Below are 21,834 nucleotides of genomic sequence, written 5' to 3'. Positions count from 1 at the left end.
ACAGATATTTGTTTGGACCAGCGGCTCCTTCACCCTGCTGCAGACGCTGGACTTTGAAGAACATATTGTCAGTGTGACTCCATTGGCCCACGCGCAAGCTCCTTATTTAGTAGTTTGCTTAAACGGTGAGACGACCGGCTGCCTGCTCCTTCGCTGGACCGGTGGAAGATTTGGGAATCCACAGCCCTTCCCCACCACAGGCAGAATCAGCCAAGTGGAGACAGTCCAGACTAGAGCAGAGGACACACTTTTCTTGGTGCTTCTTCAAGGTGATGTCGTTTTTTTGGGGACGTTTGGCGACATACAAGCAATTCCTCGGGATAGCCTTCATAAATATATTGTATGTTGGATATGCGTCATTTTTTTCAGATGTTCTTCCCTCCTGTGAGGTGCTCCTGTGGAGATTAGGGCAACGTTCTCCTGAGTTGCAGCAGTCCATCACGTACCCGGGCCTCACCTCAATCCACCCGTTCATTGCTCCCTCCGGACTCAGTAAGTACAAGACGTGAGAAGTGTGCCTAATAATGTGGCCGGCACTTATGCTTCAATTGTCTCTCCTAGTTTACGTTATGCTCGGCGGTGGAAATAGCTCGTCACTGTACTCGTGGAGCTCTGATGCCGGCCTCTTCCACGTCATTTTGAAGGCCCCACCAGCCAGGAGATTCCTCTCCTTGAAGGTCCCGTCCCTCAACACCACCAAGACGCTCTTAGCTTCTTCTGAGGAGAACCGCTCCAGAGTTTATCTCTTAACTTCAGTCTCCAATCAATCTGACTTCATACCCAGGTAGATATCACAGGCTGCATAGATTGTCTCATTTCCACAAAACTCTTTTATTGTTTCCTTCCACCTCAGTTTTGGCGAGTTGCATTTCTTACCCGGCGACAGCGAGCTACAGATTGCGGTGAACGTCATCGATGATGACGTTCCCGAAGAGCAAGAGCACTTTCAGGTCCGCCTGAAAAATCCAAAGGGTGGGGCAGAGATTGGGTTCGGGGGTCAGGTGACCGTGGAGGTTCCGAGCAACGACAACGCCCACGGAGTGATTGGATTTGCGCAGGCAAGATAACGTCACATTTTCTTGGATGCATGTTGTTTATTTAATACACTGCCTGGCCTTTCCAGAATTCTCTCTCATTGGAGGTAGAGGAGTTGGAGCAGAATCATCAGATCTCCCTCACCGTGGAGAGGAGAAGGGGAACTTTTGGCCGACTGACCGTTCACTGGACTGCTAGTGGGAGCCTGACGGACATTTATCCCACTTCGGGAGTGGTACGGAAATAGACTTCAGTAATATTACATAACGTTATGGACTGTGGAGACAGGAATATTTCTGGGGGCATTTTTCTCATCTCATCTCATCTCAACTCAAACTTGCCTAAACTAAATCTGAAGATTTGCTGTGGTCCTCGTAGGTTACGTTCTCGGAAGGTCAGTCGGTTGCCTTCCTTGCACTGACTGTGCTAGCGGATGGCGTGGCAGAGCTAAGGGAGAGCGTTAGCATCACCCTGATGGATGTGACCACGGTGGAGCTGCAGGACATCCAACAGGCTGCTGTCATCGAGCCGTCGCGAGCGCTGGCGCTCCTCGCCATCCTGCCAAACGGTTCCCCCTACGGGGTGATTGGATGGCATTTGGACTCTCAGATTACTCAAACACAAGAACCGTTGGGTAAGCAAAAGGTTGTGTTTCTGTGAAGATATTTCGACTTCACTGCTATCCAGAAGCCAGCTTGATTGTATTCAGATGTGTCCTTTGAAAATCTGATTAGAAGATAAAAACATGTTGAGGTTTACCGTAAAAAGTTCGTTTAGTGTTTCCAGGATATCATTAATCCCAAAGTTTGTCTTAATCCATCTGGGAAGGCTGTCAGATTAGTCTGAAACAGCAAGAGAGTATTTTAACAATTCACAATGTGACGGAAATTCCTCAATTGTTCGTGTTGTCTTCCGTCATAACTTTCTCCAAACTTTGCAGGCTTTCCAGTCAATCTAACTTTGTCCATCGTACGGGAGCACGGCTCCTCTGGTGAGGTGGAAATACATTATGAGACCAGGCCAGCCTTGTACCAACCTCCAGCCAACCAGGCCTCTGCAGATCAGGACTATGTTGCCAAAGATGGCACGCTTATTATGACAGAAGGAGCAACTGTGGCCATTGTGACCATCACAATCCTTCCGGTAATAATTCATTGTTTTGTCAAAAAAATAATCATATGTGTGTCACCTAAAATGTACATTTATTTTATTTTATTTTATTTTATTTTATTTTATTTTATTTTATTTTATTTTATTTTATTTTATTTTATTTTATTTTATTTTATTTTATTTTATTTTATTTTATTTTATTTTATTTTATTTTATTTTATTTTATTTTATTTTATTTTATTTTATTTTATTTTATTTTATTTTATTTTATTTTATTTTATTTTATTTTATTTTTTAAGGATGACATCCCAGAACTGTCAGAGAGTTTCCTGGTGAATCTCACCAGTGTGAAGCTAGTTAGCGGACTAGCCGGAGCAGGCCAACCCTCTGTAAAGAGACCTGGCATGGAAGTAGCTGAAGTAACCATCCAGGAAAATGACGACCCTCGCGGGATCTTGCAGTTTGTCACGCCAGAAGTAAGTGCAGAATTCCCCGCAATGTAGTATTGTAATAAATTGTACCCCTCTTTCAGGCGAGCTCGTTGGTGGCCTATGAGATGCCAGCACCTGACAACATCTTCCAGCTCACCGTGGTGCGACTTGCTGGTGCCAGTGGAAGACTGCTTGCCTACTGGGAAGCTCAACCCCTTACTGCTGATCTGAATGATTTCAGCCCTTCATCGGGTAACGTCACCTTCCAAGATGGACAGGTAAATAAATCCAAGTTCTCAAATGGGAGCTCTTTGACAAGTTCCTAACGCTTTGCTTCTTCCAGCGGAGAGCTGTGATTGCTATCACCATCTCGGATGAGGACCTTGTGGAGGCTCTGGAGACGTTCAAAGTCAATTTGCTGCGGGTGATTGGCGGCGCTCGATTGGGAGAGGTGACCTCTGTCACTGTCACTATTCCGCCCAATGATTCACCTCTAGGACGATTTGGATTCCAAGAACTTCAGGTGGGAGCTAACTACGAGCCTTTGTGGACACCTTGTGGATTTGTGGTTGTTTTCCTGTCTCACACAACTTCCTTCTTCTCCAAGGTTACCGTGAGCGAGCCGGAGTTTGTCGACGATCCCGCTGCCGTCGCCGAACTGGCGGTGATGCGTAGCGAAAGAGGCGAGGGGGCGGTGACACTGCTGTGGCAACTGGAAAGACGGGCAGTTCATGACCTTTCACCTCTCAATGGGACGCTTGTCTTCACTGAGGTACAACACGATTGGAAGGTTCGCCAATAGGCGAGATTAAAATGGTCAATCGAAAATGATCTTTCTTTTCTTCCAGATTGACTCGATGAAGACGTTTGTGATAAGAGCCCTTGCTGATGGCCTACTGGAAGGAGATGAACACTTCACTGTCGAGCTCTTTCCTGCGACTGACGGCGCTGCTGTCATTGACCCTTTCAACGGTAGATAAGAAAATCATTTAATAACTCCCACCGAGGTCGATTGGACAAACTCATTTGTCGATGTTCCACTCCAGGTTTAGCAACAGTCACCATCGTGGCAGACAAGGCTGCCCTGGGAATCGTAGGTCTGGCGGAGTCCTCAAAGAATATTTTCATTGGAGAACCCGAAGGGTTTTATAACGGCAGTGCTGTTGTCAAGTGAGGTCAACATCATGGGAAGACGCGTTTGTGTTGAGTTTTAATACGAGAAAATAATTGGTCTATTCCAGCCTCGTCCGTGGGCCGGGTGTGTTTGGTGAAGTCCGGGTGCAATGGAATATCACTCCAGCTTTGCTTGCTGACTTTGTAAACATCTCTGGCTCAGTCATTATAAAAGACCAGCAATCATTTGCGTCTTTCATCCTGAAGGTACTGACCGATGCGGGATATATTATTTCGACTACGTGCAGTACCGTAATTTGTCCACTGAAAACCCAGGCTGTGGATGACGCCTTTCCCGAGGAACGTCGCCAGTTCCAGTTAACGCTGACGTCCGTGACCCCGGGACTGGAAATCAGCCCCAGTGCACGATATGCCAGAATAACCATGGCGGCCAGCGACAAACCTTACGGCGTGTTCTCCTTCAACCAGCAGCAGATAAGCGCAATCGAGGAGGAGGGAATCGTAAGAACTAGCGGCACCCAAAATAATACAAACGTTCAGCACGGTTTGGTTTTCCTTTAGGTGAACGTGACCATAAGTCGCACTTTGGGCAGTCTGAGAAGCGTTTGGGTCACCTACCAGACGTCAGGCAGCACAGCAGTTAGCGGCGAGGACTTTGCCTCCGCTTCGGGACGGCTGCTCTTCACCCCGGGTCTGACAGCACGCCACGTTTCAGTGCGTATCCTTGACGACAGCCTTCCAGAGGGGCCCGAGACGTTCTACGTCAACATTACTGACGTGGATCTCGTCAATGTCAGGTACAAAGAAGTACGACGGAATAGCAGGGGTGTCAAACTATGGCCCATGGGCGAAGTTTGGCCCGGAGTGTAATTCAATTTGGCCCGCGAAGTGAATTTACAATCTCGGTCTCCTCCTACTGGTCAGTGGTGTAGATTACACAGTCCACGAGTCGGGACTTCAACTGGACCAGCCTCCTGCCATAGGCGACATCTCATCACTTGCTATTGTAATACCGACAAACGACAACGCTGAGGGTATCTTGGAATTTAAGCAGGACCACATCAACATCACAGGTGAGTCCCAATGAAGTCTTGAGTCGTTTGCGTTCAGGAAAGTCCCGTGACCAACTTCTCGCTCGTGTCTTTCAGTTGAGGAGGATGCAGGGCTTTTGTTGATCCCAGTCTTGAGGACTGTAGGTTCTTATGGAACCGTCTCAGTGGTGTACATTTCCAGAGGCTCGAGTGCAACCCCTGATCTCGACTACGTCGCAAACAACGGCTCGGTGACGTTCGTCAACGGTCAGCAAATCGGGGTCGTTAACGTTACAATTTTAGATGACACGGAAAGGTGAGAACCCTGATATGGAATCGAGGCGTGGTCGTTTATTCCTCACGAGTGACGTTTGAAATGGTCTCCGTTAGCGAATACGCAGAGATGTTTGAGATCTTGCTGGTTGGGACCACGGGTGGAGCGATCCTCGGCTCTCGCACGGTCGTCAGGGTGACCATCGAGAAAAGCGACTCTCCCGGCGGGGTGGTGCGGTTCCTCAACGAAAGCCTGATCACCATCAACAACCCGAACGACACCCGAAAACTCACGCTGGTCTTGGAGAGGGCAGGAGGTCTTTTGGGCAATGCAACGGTAGCACAAAAACATTTCCCATCTAATGTGCTAGTCCCGAATCCTAATCTGGGGTTTTTATCGTCCCTCTCAAGGTTGCTTGGACCATCCTCGGTCCAAACAGCAGAGATCCTCTCCTTCCATCCAATACGGACATCCGGGAGCCCTTGAATGGATCTTTTTTCTTCAGTGACGGGGAGGAAGGCACACGAACTATCGCGCTTCGGATCCTCCCTCACGGGGAAGTAGAGGTGGAGGAGAAATTTGTCATAGAGCTTAGCCTTCTGTCTGGACACGTGGACATCGACCCTCAGGCTGGATCCATAACACTAAAGGCAATTGATTTTTTTCTTTTTTCATTAATTGTAACAGTAATATTATATTGGTTGAATATTATGATATTCAAGGAATATATTAAATACATCATGTTATTTATATATACACTACCGTTCAAAAGTTTGGGGTCACAAAATTGTTTGGGTGACCCCAAACTTTTGAACGGTAGTGTAAATATTATTATAATAAAATATTATGAATTAAATATTATAAATTATATCTTATATTTGTATAAGATTATATATAATATATGAATATTAGTATACATATATATTGTAAGATTTTCTACGCAGAAGATTATATATATAATCTATAAATAATTATCTAAATAAATATATACACCACCGTTCAAAAGTTTGGGGTCACCCAAGCAATTTTGTGACCCCAAACTTTTGAACGGTAGTGTATATTATTTTATTTTATTATTTTATTGCTTGAATATTATGGTATGCAATATATCATTTTATTATTTATACAATAACTGAATATTCTTTTGTATTATTGTAGCACATGACTTCATCTGATTTGCAATGTAAACACTACAATGAATACACTTTTTGTTTCCAGATTGAAAAATTCGGGGACCCAAACGGCATAGTTCAATTTACAGATAATGCCCTTGGAGAAAGTGTCTACAAGGAACCCACAGAAGCAGAAGGGCCGTTCAACATCTCCTTGCCCGTCACACGCCGGCAGGGGGTCATGGGCAACGTGACGGTAAAATCCTTTTCAAGGCTCAAATTTGGCTTCAGCAAAGCTGAGTGCAAACATTTTGATTTCACGTTTCAGGTTCACTGGCAGATACATTCCGACTTTGACATGGCCGGGGACTTTTTAGAATTTTCTGGCTCCGTGCTAATCACGGAAGGCCAGCGCGAGGCAGAAATAGTCGTTAGCCTTCGGCCTGACACTGTGCCAGAACTGGAGGAGGTCTACACCGTTCAACTGACAGCAGTGGAAGGCGGCGCTACCCTGGAGGCCAATTCCATCCTTTTGCGCACGCACATTAGGTTACTTGTGTGATTATACCGATTTTTCAGGGTTACAAATCAAATCCGGGAATAATCTGTCTTTCTCGTCAATCCTTCAGGGTGCCCGCTAATGACGACCCCCACGGTGTTTTCGCCTTGAATCCTGAACAACAGTCTTTAGTTGTGGAAGGGAGCGGGGCAGAGGTCCGGCGAGTTCTGGTACTGAACGCCACTCGGCTCGCCGGGCTGTTTGGGAACGTAAGCGTGGGCTACAGCATCACGAGCGGGACAGAGGAGGTGACGGCCGTGTTTGTGGGAGGACAAGCTGATGGAGAACTTTTGTTCACTGAGGGACAGGCCTTCGGTTCGGTCGCGTTACACATCAGCAGCCGGGTTGGAATGACTTTTGACAGACAATCAGGATTAAAAATATCGTTTTTTTGTGTATTGTCGTCAATTTGACCGGTTTTTCTCTGGCAGGTTTTTTTGTCTTTGGGTGGGAGATTCATTGTGGAGCTTACTCATGTAAGAATGCTCAGTCCTTTACTTGGCACACCGCCACTTCTCAATCACGAGTCCTCTGTTGCTACGGTGACTGTTCCAGAAGAAGCTGCTAGCTCAGAGGTTAGTAAGTGGATAGAATAGAACTCAATTTTTTTTTTTGCTGATGGAAAAAAAGCCACTTACCGTAATTTTCGGACTATAAGTCTCGTTTTTTTTCATAGTTTGGGTGGGGGGTGCGACTTATACTCAGGAGCGACTTATATACATATATATGTTTTTTTCACTTTTTTGGGCATTTTATGGCTGGTGCGACTTATACTCCGGTGCGACTTATAGTCTGAAAATTACGGTACTAACATTTTTTCTGCTCTACCAGGTGGGTTTCGCCTCGCTAGCTTTATTCGTTCCAGACGTCGATACAGGGAAATGTGAGGCAAAGGTGACACGAGCCGGATTGTTTGGGGGTATCAGGGTCCAGTGGAGAGCAGGGTATCCTTCAGGACAGTCTCCACCTGGTTTTCGAATTGGAACTATCGTGCCAAATTCAGGTGAGAAAACCACAAGGTTGAAGACGTACGACTGTTTGACTTGTGCTCATTCCTCAAATTTAGGCTCCTTGGCTTTCTCCCATGGAGAAAGGACAAAGGTGATACTTCTGACAGCCGTGGCTGATGCATCTCAGCCAACTGCGCATGCGTTATACCTCACTAGCGCCACCTCTGGCACGACTGCAGACAACACTGTCAAGCTCAGGTGAGACTTGTGTTATTCCAACGAATGCATCGAAAATGGATCTAATCAACGAGATGTCTGTTCTCTGCACAGGTCAGGATTCACATTGGCAGAAGTGGAGCCGCTGGGAATCTACCAATTTTCGCCAGAATCTCGCCAGCTGGTCATCGAGGAGGACGTTCAAACGATAAGGCTCCAAGTCCAGAAGCTCTACGGTTCTCGGAGCAACAGCACCCGCCTGTCCTACGCAACCATAGCCGGCAGCGCCGCTGCAGATGTGGATTTTGTCGCCGTGCCAAAGGGCCATTTGGTTTTTGACTCTCCTCGCCAAAGCAGCATTTCCCTTCAGCTGTCAATCCTGGATGACTTGCTGTCCGAGCCGGATGAATATTTTCACGTCAACCTTACTCATGTTGAAGTTCTTAGTCCAAATTCGGTTTTGGCTGACGTCTTCCCTCGAATCAACCCATCGCACAGTCTGGCAACTGTCACCATCCTGGCTAGTGACGTAACCAGCGGAGTGCTAAGTATCGGTCCCGGTCTGGTCCAAGTCCCAGAGGACAAGGATGAAGAAAGCCAACAGGAGCGAAAGGTTCTCCTCAGGGTGCGCAGGTCAGACAGCGTGGACGGAGACGTACGAGTTAAGCTACGAGCGTTCGGAGGTACTTCCCTCGATTCGATGATCAGTTTTCAAATCCAACTTTGAGTTAACGTGCATGGCTTCGGGTTCCTCCAGACGGAAGCACGACTCCATTCCCTTTCACGCTGGAGCCCGTTTGGCCTCTCGCGAAGGAGAATCAAGACTTCCTCTTGGAGTCCAGCATTGCGCATTTGCCGGCCGGGCAGAATGAGACCCAGGTGATTCTTTTCATCCTGGATGACTCGGAACCGGAAGGCCAGGAGGTGTTCTTTATCTATCTCAGTGATCCTGAAGGTGGGGCGCAAATCACTGAGAGTCAACACCGGGACTTTGGGGCCTTTTCCAAGATCACCATCCTTGGTAAGAAATTGAAATGTGCTTAATTGATTTGTATACAGATCATTTAGCTGGTTATTTAATGAAGCTTTGTTTGAACAGGTAGTGACTTCCATAACGGTATTGTAGGCTTCAGTCACTATTCTCTGATGGGCCAGGTTCTGGATGAAGATTCAGACAACAAGAGTGTTCAGTTGTTTGTTCAAAGGCAGGAAAACAGGTGATCTGTTGTGTTGTCTTAATTTGGTGTTCGATTATTTACTTGCTATTCGTTTTGAGTAAAGGCCTTTTTTTTTCCCTGGCTTAGAGCCTTTGAGGACTTGCAAGTTTTCTGGAGAGCGACTTTGAACGACGCAGCTCCGACTCTTGTCAGCAACGGACTCGACCTGACCAAACAACTACTACGCACTTCGGGATTTGTCCTATGTAGGAAAGGAGAGATCGTCTGTGCTTTTACTTTGGAGGTCCGAGATGATGAAGTGAGACCCGACTTTTATCTTTTGGAAATTGATTTATATCCATTTTAGTAAAGTTCCGATTTATTCTGTTGTCGATTTATTCTATTCCTGCTTCCATAGGAACCAGAATACGAGACTTGGTTCTTGGTGGAGGTTTTCCAGGTGGGCTCGGGCGCCACCATTAATGAGACGGGCCGATTTGCCAACATCACCTTGGCGGAGAGTGACGATCCAGGAGGCGTCGTGTACTTTGACCTTGGCCACAGGTTTCCCACCGCCGTTCCCACGACCACAAAGCTCAGTCTCCAGGTGGACAGAAGAGCAAGCACAGCTTCAACCATGTCTGTACGATATCGTACTCTGGTATGACACAATTATTCCACTTTATTATTTATTATATAATATGTATTTTATTATTATTATCTTTTATTTATTATTGAGAACTCCTTCATTTCTCTTCTTTGACCTTGAATACACTTTACTAAGCCAGACGCACTTTCACTTTGTCATATTGTGGAGATGAAAGGAGGAGAGTGCACTCAACAAAAATCATTGTTGTCCCGCTTTCATCTTCTCAACTTTTATCAGTAGCTCACAAAAGCTTTGGTGTGAGACGAAAGCAATGCTCAGTCGACCTCATTTTGTCTATTCAACCAGCGGTGACAATCCTGGTAGAAGATCTCACAAGATATGAATAGAGTACAAAATAACTCCTCTAAATACTCGTTCCTACTAATTACTCCAATTTCAGACGAATAAAAATGGAGAGCTGATGGAAATCGGTCTCATTGAAAAATGTATTTCCGCTTTAGGAGCTTTCCAGAGAGGTGGTGCTCGGCCCGTTTGTAATCCATCCCGCTAAAGAAGGATTGGATTTCCCTCAGCAGGAAGGCGAGCTGACCTTTGACCCGGGTCAGCGCAACACATCGGTGGACATTTATCTAACCCCCGACCTGCCCTCGTCGTTCCCTCGGCCAAAGCGTTTCCAAGTGGAGCTGTTCGATGCTACGAGGGGCGCCAGAGTGCACAGCGACTTTGGCCGGGCGAACGTGACGCTCGTTTCGAATGTTGCTAGTGCGGCTACGTGGGCCTTTGTCGGGAAGTTGCATCAAGCGCTCGACCCGGCAACACTGAACCAGGTGTTGCGAGGGCTCATCGATCTGACCGCCTCCGCGTTGTCTTCAGAGCAGATGACGGCTGTGCTTGAAGCTCTGGAAAAGGTGAGTCCATTGTGACATCATCAGGTGTCACTTGTTACTATTCTGTGTTGCATTTCTCTCTTTTCCAAATTAGCTGCTCGCAATGTCCGACGGAGCATCTCTCCATGAAAGCAGCCGCAATTTGACCTATGACCTGCTGTGTACCTTGGCCGACCCGAGTCGAGCCGACACGCGGGGCCTCAGCCACCTGGCGGAAGTGACCGAACGATTCGCATTCTCAACCATCACAAGCCGTCACTGTGAGATGTCAGTATACATTATCGTAAACGAATACCGTAAATTCCGGACTATAAACTGCACCGGACTATAAGCCGCACCAGCTAAAATTGGGGGATATTTTAGTTTTTTTCTTATATAAGCCGAACCGGACTATAAGCCGCACCGCGTCTTTTTACAAGGAAAGACCATTTACAGAAAGCCTTTTTAAAGTTTTAATAACATACTTTACCATGTCTTTCTAAACATTGCCTGTGACGAAGGGTTTAGAGCCCTTTGACGCAGGTCACCTAGCGTGGATTCCTACTAAAGCTCATAATAGTCACAAGCAACACAGCCAGAATAAGCAGCAGCCATAGTAGTGTTTCAAAATAGTATTTTTGTTGTTGTTTTTTTCTTCAAGATACCGCAGTGTATAAAAGTGATCAAGTCATCACAAAAATCACGAAAAAAAATCTTTATATAAGCCGCACCTGACTATAAGCCGCAGGGTTCCAAATTTTGGAAAAAGTCGCAGCTTATAGGCCGGAATTTACGGTATATTTCTGTTGAATCCTTTTTTTTTTCTTTGAGAAGAATTTGGGATATCCCTGCTTTAAAATGTTTGATTTTCCAAATCATGCGTGTCTTTTCTCCAGAGGGGGCACCGTGTTGGGCTCGTGCGCACACATGTCCATCTCCGCCTTCCAGTGGTATCCAACACAAATCAATGGACACAAATTCAGAGGTAGCAATGCAGACTTCTTCCAGCTTCCGGACACTTTGCTGCCAGTGCCGGCTGCCTCCACCCCTGACTGCGGCAACCTCAGCCGTGTTCAGTTGATAGAGTTTAAAAATGACCTCTGGTTTGTCACCAATGATTCCACAAACGCTCTCAATGGAAAGGTGGGCTTGGATTTTAAACAGCAGGGGGCAGTATTACTCCATTAAGAAAAACAAAAGGCAACATCTCTTCTGTTCATGTGCAGGTTTTCTCTGCCAGCCTCCAGGACAGAAAATCCAGACCCCTTGAAGATGGCATGGAGGTGATATATCGTATCCACACTTCTGGTCAACCACTTAAACCGGGGCGTTCTATGTGCCTTCTATGGAACCAGACCACTGCAAGGTAGCCCACCACGGAATAGATCAATTCACCCCTTGGCATATAAAAACACCCCTAGTTTATTTCTACTACAGTCAAACATTCCTCTCTATTTGTCATTTACTTCAGGTTTCCTTTAGATATTAGGAAAGGTCAATAAAAATAAAAATAAGTGAATTGACCCATTAATTTTCTCATAGCTGAGTGAGGAGATTGAATAAGAGACCAATGCCTAAACTAGTGGCGTGTTCTTCCCTTTATCTGCCATCCTCACATATTTGGGCAAGGTCAACTTGTTAAGTGAGCACATTGCAAGTTACGCAGTGCCTGAGGACACTCTGCCTTTGTCTGCGAATCCTCACACTTGCCTTCCATTTAACGAGAACATTCTGAAGGTCTAACATCGAGGCTTAGAGCTTTTGCCGGAGCAATATTATTGCAATAAACACAGCGCTGAGAGATTGGATTGAGAGAGTCATGGCTTGGGAAAGAAGCGGAAAACCCACTGACCCTATTCTATCTGCTATCTTAAATCAACTGAATTGCAATGCTCAAATAGCTGCGACCTAGTTGACGAGATTTGTTGTTGATTTCATGTCTGTCTTCTCAACCGTCTAGCTGGTCATCGGATGGTCAGTATTGCAGAGTTGTGAAAGAGAGCGGCAGCCACGTGGAATGCGCCTGCTCACACTTGTCCGTCTACACGGCCTATGCGGAGTTTGCCCCGCTTGCGTCGTATAACCAGGCCTTCTATGCCTCGGGGTTCATCTGCATTTCAGGTACAACAATGACTGCAGTTGCTTGAGGTTTTTTTCAGAATCCATTTTAGAATTTTAATTTTCCAGTGACGGGAATTGATTTACCGTAAATTCCGGACTATAAACCGCACCAGCTAAAATTGGGGGATATTTTAGTTTTTTTCTTATATAAACCGCACCGGACTATAAGCCATACATGCGCGTTTTTTTACAAAGAAAGACCGTTCACAGAAAGCCTTTTTAAAGTTTTAATAACATACTTTAACATGTCTTTCTAAACATTGCCTGTGACGAAGGGTTTAGAGCCCTTTGACGCAGGTCACCTAGCGTGCATTCCTACTAAAGCTCATAATAGTCACAAGCAACACAGCCAGAATAAGCAGCAGCCATAGTAGTGTTTCAAAATAGTATTTTTGTTGTTGTTTTTTTCTACAAGATACCGCAGTGTATAAAAGTGATCAAGTCATCACAAAAATCACGAAAAAAAAATCCTTATATAAGCCGCACCTGACTGTAAGCCGCAGGGTTCAAAATTTTGGAAAAAAGGCGCGGCTTATAGTCCGGAATTTACGGTATTTTATCAACAATGGAATTGTCCACCCACCCAAAATCAGAATCAGACTCATCATCCTCCATAAACCAGGATGCAGCCTGCTAAGCTAACAAACTTGAATGTGGCACACCTTGATTTTATTTTTATTTTTTTAGGTTAGCTTTGGTGGCGGTCCCAAGAATTGTCGTTCGACACAACTCTCCTAGTTTCCAAACCTTTCTCGTTTGACCTAAAACATATTTTTAATTCCTTTTTCCCTTTCCAGCCTTCGCAATGGCCATTCTTGCACACGTCCTGTGTTACCGCTCGCCCACGTTCGCTGCCAAATTGCTCGTTCACATGATGGTGAGCTGCCTCGGAACACAGGTAATGCCAATTTTCTTCTCTTTTGAAACTTCCCTTGGAGTTCCGCACTACGTTCCAGTAATTGAAAAATGAAACTTTCATGGCACCCTATCCTGTTTTTGTTTTGAAGGGCGACATTAATATTCTCCTGTACAGCCACCACCCGTTGTTTATTTTTTATCTTGATAAATAATCATGCATATACAAAGAGACGGATAATCAGATGTGCCGGCTTTGCGGTGTCCTGACAACCAAAGCATGCCCCCCCGCACTCTTGCCCATTAAAAACGCAAGCTGTCACATGAACAGTGCAGTGAGCAAGATATGCCATCTCACTTTTGTTGTGTGTGACAAGTGCGGGACTGGTAAATTTCCACAGGTAGCCCCTCTCTTTGGTTGACAAACATAAGCCTGGAGTTGTTGGGGGCTACGCACCTTGGGCTCAACCCGTTTATGGCCCGGAAAGAGCCCCTGGACCTAAATGGGTTTGGAATGGAAAATTCCCTCCTGTTCTCTTTCCATGTCAATGGACGTTCAGGCCTCCTTCTGGGAAGTCAAGACATTGTCCTATTGTTATGAAAAGAAGAGTTTTTCTTTTGTGTTCTGGTCTCATGCCAATTGAATTGGAGACTCTGGAGCCCAAAGTCCAAATTGATTGTCTCCTGCTGGGACTCGATGCGTCGAATTGTCGTCACTCGTTCTGCGTTTACGAACAATTTCGACCGTAATTCAGCCGCATCGTTGAACGACAGAGAGAATATATCATTCATATGAGTTCAATGATCTCGCATCTAATAAATGTCATTTGCGTCAAGGGATGCCCCATGGTGTCTCAGCATTGATTTGCACCATTGGGACTTGAGCCAATCGCAACTGATGGAGTGGACTATTGATCTGCGGTGGTGGGGCTGATGCCGCTGCCTGTTGGGTGAAAATGAGAGTTGCTGGTTTGATTTATGGCTCCGACTATGACCCAAGAAAGGCCAGAACGGAAAAAGTTCTTGAAAGGAACATTTCAGAAATGGCATTAATAAATGAATTCATTTGCCCACATAGTTGACGCTTAAATGTACGCTCCAAATTCTGATTAGCTTTCATTGGCATGAAATGAAAGCTAACCTGCTTTTGCTCAAAATACATAGACGGAGACCAAAAATGATACAAATGTATCCCGTGCCAGCCTTTGCATCAAAGATATTAGTGCTATGAAGGAAGGCTTCTCCAACTTGGTCTCGCACTTTGCCCCTGTGCTCAGCAAGACAACTGAAAATTGCATGAGTAGAATGGAAATTTACCCAACTCGTGTGTGTGTGCGTGTGTGCGTGTGTGTGCGTGTGTGTGTGTGTGTGTGTGTGTGTGTGTGTGTGTGCGCGCGTGCGTGCGCGTGTATATATATATATATTTATATGTGTGTATATATACGTATATGTGTATATATATGTATATGTGTATATATATATGTATATATGTATATGTGTATATACACTACCGTTCAAAAGTTTGGGGTCACAAAATTGTTTGGGTGACCCCAAACTTTTGAACGGTAGTGTATATATTTATTTAGATCATTATTTATAGATTATATATATAATCTTCTGTGTAAAAAATCTTATATATGTACACCAATATTCATAGATTATATATAATCTTATACAAATATAAAATATAATTTATAATATTCAATTCATAATATTTTATTATGATAATAGCCTTCAAGTGTGCAGTACTTGTCCAAAATGTACACTCAAAACATTGACTAACTTTGCTACTTTAGCATTTGTCCATGATTTCAAGTTAGCGTTCCTTCAGATGTTCGCTTTCAGTAAATATGATCCGGCATTTACCGAGCAGGGTTCGGAATTCTCACTGGATTAAAGTCAAAGGCAATGAAAACACAATTGAATGATGCGTTGTGATAACACAGTCCCCATTCTGACTCACTTAAGTGTTTCCCCCCTCTGCATGCCCACTGTTGTTCTTTATCTGAGTAAGTATTTAGCTTATTCTGGTGAAAGGATTTCCTGTTAGCTCCGGGAGCAGCTCCAACACTCAGAGCTTTGCTTCTCAGCCCGTAAACACATACGTGACAACCTCTCTTCCACGTACGACGCTCAACCCACCCACCCGTCGACCCGCCCGCCCGCCTTCCCTTCCCGTATTTCAAGAGAGCCAACAAGTGGTTACTGCTGGGATTTCCAAAAGTGTAAAAGAGGCTCACGTCAGGGTTCGCTTGTATAATCAGCCCATTCTACAGGAGGGGGGGCCTTGTCGGGAAGAAAGCTTAACACCAATGTAAATAAAACATTTTCCTGAGGAAGTTTACCCGTTCTCATCGTGCCCAATCAATCATCAAATCAAAAAAACAATGAGATTTGTGGCTTTGACGTCAGAGAATATGTCCTATCTTTAACCCTCAAGCGTTTGGAGGGAAAAAAATAGTTTTCCGAGAGAACGAGACAAATGCAAGTTGTGCAATTGGCTCCGAGCGTTGGAAACAACGGGATGAGTATCTTTGTGAGAGAACCGCAGTCATGACTTGCTTTGGGCTGAGGAGGAGGAGGAGAAGTCTTTGCTTTCATGCTGTCGGTGTCTCTTCACGAGATTTGCTACAAAACAGAGTCATGTTGTTTCTTATAATATTCTCGTTATTTGGGTTTTATTTAGCTGTGAATCATGACTTGTTCTCTCCTCCTGCTGGGATTAAATCGGAATATTATCAGGCACCCAAATGCGTTTGCTCGCTCGCTCTCTCTCTCTCTCTCTCTGGTTGTCTGACATCGTTTTATCCTTCTGGAAATGACATCCTGTGTGACTCATCACTTTGACCAATGATGATCTTCTCTAATCTAATTACAGACGGTCCATTGGCCCAGTTTGCGTTTTATTATCCTTAGCAGAGGCCTCATCAAGGATCCCTGCGGAACTCCTTGCAAACAAACACGACTTTGTTTTAAAGTGACCTTTGTTTTAAAGTGAACTTTAAAAGTGAGTTGGGAAAAACCAAAACAAATTATATAACCACTAAAAAGCGGTGCACTCTGGAGTTCAAATAAAACCATTTGCCGCAAAACAATAATTTGCAATTTTTTGGAACTTGTGACAGTTGGCCTTGAAATGAGAGAAATTCATTCAACCAGGATTATTCTCCACTTTGGTGTTGTTCTGCAAAGTATGTTGTCAAAAGTTGATTTAATGCATCGTGCGTTGTGATGCTTTTCTTTTAGCTGTGTAACATGCACATGCAAAGTAGAAAATTGCCTTTTTGGGGGGGGGTTAAGGGTCAAGCAGCACTTGAAAAATGCAATCTTGACTTAATCGCCCTTGAACAAAGTCATAAACGCGTGGAAGCTTTTGCCATTGGAATGGTTAATTGCTATTTGAGCCCTCGGGTCGGGAATCGGAAAGAAAACACGTTTTGAACAATCGCAAATACCATTCAAATGAACAACGGGAGTTCTTGCTCCCTATTCCGCTTCTGGAATGAATTTGTCGGAATACTTCAATCTAATGCAAGTCGGGTTCCGTGTCATTGCCTGCGCTGCGAGTGACTCTGCCCTTTGTGGACTCACCGTTTTTGCCAATTGTCTGTTGACCAAGCAGCTGGTGACCTCCAAATCACTTCCATGAACTTTCCTCTATTTCCAGAAAAAGCACCATATAAACAGTAACAGGAGGCCACGGCGACCTCTCACCTTCGGCCCGGTTCTACTGTTTGCCCCTAGCTTGGCTGCTAGCAAGTTGCTAATTTAGCAAGTTAAGAATGCTTGAGTTATTTTTGTATCATGCAGAATGCAATTCTATATTATTCATTTTGTGCAGATTTTAAGATGGATGCAATCAAAGCATAATCTTTATTTATCGTCTGGTTGTAACTTTTGCATTTAGCATTTCTTTGTGGACGTGCGACGCTTCATGCAACCGGATCAACCTTTTACCTGATTCGGATTTGTCAAAGACCAAACGGAACTGATGATAAACAAAGTGGAAGGGGGACGGGGCGGGGGTCTGGAGTCCTTTAGGAACATTCTATTTTTGGAGTTTGACCGCTTGTCTTGGCCGCACTCCGCATGTCAAGTGAACTTTGTCGGTTTGGAGGACGATTGTTTACCCTGAAAGCGGTGAGCTCATTGGTGCTCCAAATGGAGTTTCACAAGATTGCTTGAAAACGTGCGAGAACACGAGCGAGAGAGCCACTGATGGCCGCGGCCGTCTTAATTGCCTGAAATGAGTGGCCTAACTTCCTGAGGGAATCAGGATGTCTCGGTCGGACAGAGGAAGGATATCAACTGTAATCGCATCTTTTCTTTTCTAAAATGACCTCTCAAATCATTTTAGCCGTAAACCTGCTGTGAATCGCAAACTACAAATAAATACTTGACGCCGATTCCAGCAAATGTTTGCAAATATCAAAATGAAGCAGTTGTCACTGTCGTTATCTCCCAAACATGCATGCACATAGAAATTGAAGGCACAGATGGCATTGAGCGTTAATACCCTCGTAAACAAACAGATTGGAGTCGATGGCAAGCTTCTGCAGCGTCTACATCAGCATGTAGGGGTCAGGCTAGCTCCACAAAAAAGTCTCGAGTGATTTCCAAAAGTGTGCTTCTTAGGACTGCCTAACACCAAGAGACCATTGTGTTGTTTTGGGGAAAATCTCGACAGCAAATGGCAATGCGGGTTTCTGCTCTTGACCTAATTGGCTTGATGATTATCATGCTCTTGGGTTGTTTACTCACATGTGTCAGTTTGGGTGGATTTGGGACCAATTTGAGAAAAAAAAAAAAATTTCACTAGAAGACAACAAAAATTTGAGGATGAAGATTTAATTCGGGGGCGGGGGGGGGGGGGTGACCTGGAGTGCACAGTGCACAAGAAATGTGTGTAAAAGTGTGCTAAAGTCATATTTAGGTGTCCACATAGCTTATTGTGCTTTTTTAAGGGGAAAGCAAACATATCAAATGGTCAAACTATGACTGTCGAGATTCTATTTTGCGACTTGTGGTGTACGGCCACTAAGTGCATAGTAAGCTCGCTTTGTTGACCTTGACAAGCTCGTCCGGCTCACTCTCCAATGTGTGTGTATGTGCGCGTCGTGTGTCTTCCATCCCAAAGCCTTATGTCTAAAAAAAAGAAGAAGAATTTCCTTGAAAGTAATTCTTCTTTGATAAAAAGCAGATATCATTTTCCAGCAGTAAACACTCTTTGATTAAAGTGTCAATCTACTAAGTCGAAAGGAAGCCCTGTTGGAAAGCAAAAGCTAAAGTTAGCCCATGTTCTTGGAATCTCCTTCCGAGAATACGCCGCTGTTGTCTTATTTTTTTATTTTCTTTCACACTAAGACAGTATATTATGTTTATGCTGCTCTCAGCTCAGACTGTTGTTTGGATGGGAAACACACCAAAGGGGAGAAAGGTGTTTATTTGCCAACAGCTGGCTCAGCGAGAAGTCCGAGGTTCTACCCCAAACACCCGTGAACTTTACTTGTGTGGTGCGGCCTCAGTCAACTGGTATTGCAACTCCCAAAAAAAAAAAAAAAAAAAAAGTCTTATCTTGTTGTGACTATGCGGCCAGGCTTGAACATTTTGCAAGGCAAGCGGCTGATATTTGAGATCAGACATATTTCCATTGCCATTTTGGATTTTGAAAACCTCACTTGTCAAGTACTCCCTTCGTCCACACACACACACACACATGCATGGCCTACTAACCCAGCTATCAGGCAACCCCGTGTGGCAGGCCGCCTGCTTGTCCGGCGTGCTTCAGCACATAAATGGCATGTTGGCCACAACTGTAGCACGTGGGCCGACTGCTGATGCTCGCAGTAACATTCAAGGCAGTAGCGCAAAATTTAAAAAAAAATGGTACAGCAACACAAACTGTACTCGTGACATGAATACGACGGAAAGAGCTCCTTCCTCTCTTGGCGTTACTTTTCAAAGAAAGAAATGTTGGACTTGACTTTCACATTGTTCTTGTGTGAATGTTTCGAATGAATCACATCGATACTGCAATCATGTCATCGTCTCATACTTGTGTTTCTGCTTTGCTGTATTTCATTGCAAACAAAGGCAAACAGCCAGCCAGGGTGCAGGCTGCGGCTGGAGCCAGCTAGATCAGACCGGTAGCTGTTGGAGGCGGAGTGGAGCGGAGGGGGGTAGAGAAAGAGGAGGGGGTTGGATTGCGCTTGTTGGTGACGATGAAGAGGAACTTGGGGCTAGAAGGAATGGATACAATGGCTGGAGGAGGGGAGAGGAGGGAGGTGAAGTGTTTTGCAGGGAGGATGGATGGATGGATGGTCTGGCACACAGACAGCTTTGGGTAACCCCCCCCCCCTGAATTGGTCAGTGATGTAATGCAGGCGAGTGCTATTTATAGCCGGGCCGCTGCACAGCTTCCATAGCGTCAGCACACATTGATCAGCAGGGGAGGATGAGAGCTGCAATCATCTAACCAAGTGTTGCCTTTGCTTGTCTCCCAACTTTTCAACATTTCAAATGAATTTGCAAAGCGCCTTTGAAAAGATTTTCCATTCATCGTATTAAGTTGATGTTCAGAAATGCATATTAGTCAAGCGAGCGTATTTTAAATGAACTCCAAATATGATTATGCTGACAGGGTGGCCATTTTTGGCCTTGACTTTGCAACATGTTTTTCTTAGCAAGCTTACCTGTTGAAGAAATAAATGTCAAATACAGTAGATTAATCACTATGACAAAATGGACATGTTGAGTTTGACTACATTGAATAACTAAAAAAAACGAGTGTACATATTGTCGTCATGTCACTGAACGCATCACTGGGTCTTTTTTTTTTTGTCATCCAATGACAAGGTGGACAGCAGTTTCTGGGACACATGTTAAATATTCAATATAATGAAGAAAATCAAATAGACATGATCCGTTTTATCAAGTAGCTGTGGACAAGTAGGTGGAGCAGCAGCTCATTACATAACCTTTTAATTTTGCAATCAATATCTGCTTTTATTTTTGCAAACTTCTTTCCTGTTCAACCAGTCTTTTAGCTCCTGCAGGCAAGGCGTTACATGACACGTTATAACACTGTTCTCTGTTATGAATTAGTTTGTGGCCTGAGGGTCTAGACACGTCGACTCCTTACGCCAGGCACAATAGAGAAATCCAACGGGGGACAAAGCCCGGGGCGGTAGATAGGTCCCGATAAAGCCTCCGTTCCGTCTACACCTGACTCTTTCCCACCCTGATAACCTCTTTCCTGGGAGAGGTCATCATTACCTGTAAGAATATGAACAAAGGTCGCATGGTGTAACCGTGACCTCCAAACAGACAGAACCCATCTGAGATAATAAGAGGGTTATTTTGAAATCGACTACAAAAAAACAATTAGAGTCGCCCGTTTGCTGACAGCAAACCTCGATAGCTGTACAGGGCAATGCATTTTAAAACATTCTTAACTGTCCCGCAAGTGAATGTTATCTCGAAAAGTGGAGACTAATAAATGACGTTGTCATAAGGCTGCTCTGGAGGTTTGTTTTTCATGGCTTTGAATGCTCGTGTTGATTCTACCACTTGGAGGTGTTGCATTTCTTCTGGGGTGGGGGGGGGGGAAGAAGTGTTCAAAGAAAAAGAATGTCACAAAGGCAAAACACACATCAGGAGTTTTATATTTCACTTTGATGTGATTCCACATCGTTATTTATTTATTCATCACTCATTTTATTTATTTATTATTTATTAGTTATTGTTTGTGCCTTCTTGTTTTTATTTTGTGTCGTCTACTTATCGTGTACTGTGTCTCGTCACCGTGGGATGGAGGAAACGGAATTTCGGTTTCTTTGTGTGTCTTGACATAGGGATTGACAATAAAGTGACTTTGAACTTTGAACTTGAACTTTATTTATGTATTCATTTCAGTTTTGGTTAGCACGTCTCTCTCCGAGTTTGGGTTCTTGCTTGAAACCTCCGCTGCCATAATGGCCCTACTTCTTCTTGCCAGATATTCATTCCCTGTTGCTTTTGTTTTTCTCAATCCTATGGGTGTGTCCCTCTATGCTGGCAAGCTCCGAACTACCTGAATGGCTTCTCAATTCCTGGAGTTTCTTTTCTGGGCCATCCCGCCCACTCACCCCCTGCAGGCTTTGGATGGGGAAATGGCTGACTCGGGATTTTTTTTATTTTATTTTTTTGATGTAAAAATGATAACTCTTATTCAAGATATGGAAAATCCAAAAATTGTCATTTCATTTATTTATTTTTTTGTCTCAAAGTTACCGAGAAATCATATCTGCCAACATTAAAGCCCATTTGTATATTTTGATATTAAACATGGCCTGCATCTGAAGTTTACAGGAGGAAAAAAGTGAAGGATATGAC

The 21,834-nt window shown here is 44.5% G+C and overlaps 1 protein-coding gene across 1 annotated transcript in view; it reads left to right on the top strand.

Annotated features, from left to right (window-relative positions):
• Positions 1–21,834, top strand: part of adgrv1 (adhesion G protein-coupled receptor V1) — a 65,308-nt gene that overhangs the window by 31,198 nt on the left and 12,276 nt on the right. The window contains exons 52-88 of the mRNA XM_061279383.1: positions 5–269; positions 370–492; positions 562–784; positions 854–1,058; positions 1,124–1,270; positions 1,414–1,669; positions 1,976–2,178; positions 2,445–2,621; positions 2,678–2,854; positions 2,920–3,099; positions 3,184–3,348; positions 3,425–3,548; positions 3,623–3,746; positions 3,818–3,956; positions 4,026–4,211; positions 4,272–4,507; positions 4,635–4,783; positions 4,859–5,057; positions 5,132–5,351; positions 5,426–5,665; positions 6,234–6,383; positions 6,456–6,676; positions 6,757–7,030; positions 7,118–7,261; positions 7,518–7,689; positions 7,753–7,894; positions 7,967–8,535; positions 8,610–8,873; positions 8,952–9,069; positions 9,157–9,328; positions 9,428–9,670; positions 10,120–10,527; positions 10,601–10,773; positions 11,382–11,628; positions 11,712–11,851; positions 12,446–12,606; positions 13,404–13,504. Coding sequence (XP_061135367.1) covers positions 5–269; positions 370–492; positions 562–784; positions 854–1,058; positions 1,124–1,270; positions 1,414–1,669; positions 1,976–2,178; positions 2,445–2,621; positions 2,678–2,854; positions 2,920–3,099; positions 3,184–3,348; positions 3,425–3,548; positions 3,623–3,746; positions 3,818–3,956; positions 4,026–4,211; positions 4,272–4,507; positions 4,635–4,783; positions 4,859–5,057; positions 5,132–5,351; positions 5,426–5,665; positions 6,234–6,383; positions 6,456–6,676; positions 6,757–7,030; positions 7,118–7,261; positions 7,518–7,689; positions 7,753–7,894; positions 7,967–8,535; positions 8,610–8,873; positions 8,952–9,069; positions 9,157–9,328; positions 9,428–9,670; positions 10,120–10,527; positions 10,601–10,773; positions 11,382–11,628; positions 11,712–11,851; positions 12,446–12,606; positions 13,404–13,504 — 7,437 coding nt within the window. The remainder of the gene's footprint in view (positions 1–4; positions 270–369; positions 493–561; positions 785–853; positions 1,059–1,123; positions 1,271–1,413; positions 1,670–1,975; positions 2,179–2,444; positions 2,622–2,677; positions 2,855–2,919; positions 3,100–3,183; positions 3,349–3,424; positions 3,549–3,622; positions 3,747–3,817; positions 3,957–4,025; positions 4,212–4,271; positions 4,508–4,634; positions 4,784–4,858; positions 5,058–5,131; positions 5,352–5,425; positions 5,666–6,233; positions 6,384–6,455; positions 6,677–6,756; positions 7,031–7,117; positions 7,262–7,517; positions 7,690–7,752; positions 7,895–7,966; positions 8,536–8,609; positions 8,874–8,951; positions 9,070–9,156; positions 9,329–9,427; positions 9,671–10,119; positions 10,528–10,600; positions 10,774–11,381; positions 11,629–11,711; positions 11,852–12,445; positions 12,607–13,403; positions 13,505–21,834) is intronic.

Source organism: Syngnathus typhle, linkage group LG5 (assembly GCF_033458585.1).
Source record: "Syngnathus typhle isolate RoL2023-S1 ecotype Sweden linkage group LG5, RoL_Styp_1.0, whole genome shotgun sequence".
NCBI classification, from domain to species: Eukaryota; Metazoa; Chordata; class Actinopteri; order Syngnathiformes; family Syngnathidae; genus Syngnathus; species Syngnathus typhle.
The sequence above is the reverse complement of the archived record's forward strand: the minus strand, read 5'-3'. Positions and strand labels throughout refer to the sequence as shown.